At 40.8% G+C, this 1,829-nt stretch overlaps 1 protein-coding gene across 1 annotated transcript in view; it reads right to left on the reverse strand.

Annotated features, from left to right (window-relative positions):
- The window catches only part of LOC105450303, a 1,492-nt gene extending 288 nt beyond the window's left edge, over positions 1 to 1,204 (reverse strand). The window contains exons 1-3 of the mRNA XM_011690087.1: positions 1,144 to 1,204; positions 903 to 1,068; positions 8 to 669 (exon numbers count right to left, since the gene is read on the reverse strand). Of these exons, the coding sequence (XP_011688389.1) occupies positions 8 to 669; positions 903 to 1,064 (824 nt within the window). The 5' untranslated portion in view covers positions 1,065 to 1,068; positions 1,144 to 1,204. The remainder of the gene's footprint in view (positions 1 to 7; positions 670 to 902; positions 1,069 to 1,143) is intronic.
- Positions 1,205 to 1,829: the final 625 nt, after the last annotated feature.

Raw genomic sequence — 1,829 nt, forward strand, 5'->3', positions numbered from 1 at the left:
AAGTGGCATTCCTTGTTTCAAAAGTTCTTCGTAACCATTCATACCACAAGTAAATCTCAATCTAAGCGCACGTTGAACAGTTACGTTAAGCCAATTTCTTGTTCTTCCTGTTTTTGTAAATAAAGCTCTAATTTGATCCTCATTGCATATTTTCTTTAAAGCTTTTTTATATTTATCATTGTTAGTTTTATTTTTAAATGTTTGTAATGTTAATCTTAAAATCTTTATTTTTTTGCGCTGAAGAAATAAACGCCTTTCCAGTTTTCGAATTTTTTCTTCTCTTTTTTGATTTTCATCCTTTTCTTTTTGTGTATCGATATTAGTTATTATACATTCTGTTGACGATGTACTGGGGACTGCATTGATTGTCGAGGATGTATTAATAAGTTCATCTTCAATCACATTGGTTGTCGATGATGTATTAATAAGTTCATCTTCAATCACATTGGTTGTCGATGATGTAATAATAAGTTCACCTTCAACCGCATTGATTGCCGATGATGTATTAATAAGTTCACCTTCAACCGCATTGATTGTCGATGATGTATCAAGTACACCTTCCACAATTTTTTTCTTCAAAAAAAATTCAAAAATTTCTGGCACTGCATTTAGTTTTAATTTTTTTTTGTTATCCATTCTCTGTTCCCACATTTCAGGAGAAAAATGTACCTATAATAACACAAAAAAAACAAATGTAAATAAAACTATTATCGCAATTATTATATTTTTTAAATTAAATTCACATGTAATGACACATAATTGAAAAGATTACGACAAAAAGAAAAAGAATTAAATTCATAATTAATGATGATTACGTATTTTAATTAATATGTATTTTTATAAATTACATCAATTTTTTACTTTAATATTGTAAATATAATAGAAATAGATAATAATTTTACCTCACACAAATATGGATTTTTTGATGATAATGTCCAATTTTTATATTTGCTACTTATACTTTTAATCCATTCTTTTTTGCGTTTTGGATCTTTTGGAAATTGTTTCATAATATATCCTTTCTCCGATCTGTTATTACAAAAGGGTATTGTACATCCAACCATATTTCTACAACAATTTTTATAATTGTAACAACGAGATATATTGTAACAACGAGATACAACGAGACACTTCTAACGATACCTAACCCTACAGCCTACAGCTGACAGCTCACAGCAGTACTCTGTTGGATAAACAAAGAAATGTTATATCTCTCTCTCTGTCGTGCGATTTGGCAAGAAAATGGCGTCGCTTCTCATATGGCGCCACTCTGATTAGAGGCTCTCTAGGCGAGCACTGTGGCTGAGGCCCGCGGCGGGCACTACGGCCGGCGATTTCCCCAGGGCCCGGGGACGTCGCCGAGAGCTGCCGAGGCGAGATAGCCCCGGAATTCAAGGGCGAAGGACGCGCCCAGCTGAGTCCACGCCACCAAGTCCCGGATATGGGGCGACCTCGCGCGGGCGCGAGGCGCCCGCCTGATGCATCACCTGATCGCGCCCGTGCCACGGCAGGACCCCACACGGCGCCACGATTGGTCGCGGCCGACTGCGCCGCTGTATTGCGCACCCCCGGGCTGGGGGTGCAGGCATCGATCCGCGATCGAGCGCGATCGACGTCGCTTTTGCGTGCGAGCGAACGGAGCGTGCGGTCGATCCAGCGTGCGATCGAAGGCGAGCGACCGAGAGAGATAGAGAGAGCGAGCGAGAGGGAACGAGCTGCCGGTCCTGCTGCCGAGGGAGCTGAGACGAGGATCGTGCCGGTGAGGTGACCCTCTTTTTCGTGTAAAGCCACGGGCTGAGTGAGAATCTAGTTCGCACTCTGCGGACGGG

This window comes from Wasmannia auropunctata, unplaced genomic scaffold, assembly GCF_000956235.1.
Source record: "Wasmannia auropunctata unplaced genomic scaffold, wasmannia.A_1.0 LD336064.1, whole genome shotgun sequence".
Classification (NCBI taxonomy): Eukaryota; Metazoa; Arthropoda; class Insecta; order Hymenoptera; family Formicidae; genus Wasmannia; species Wasmannia auropunctata.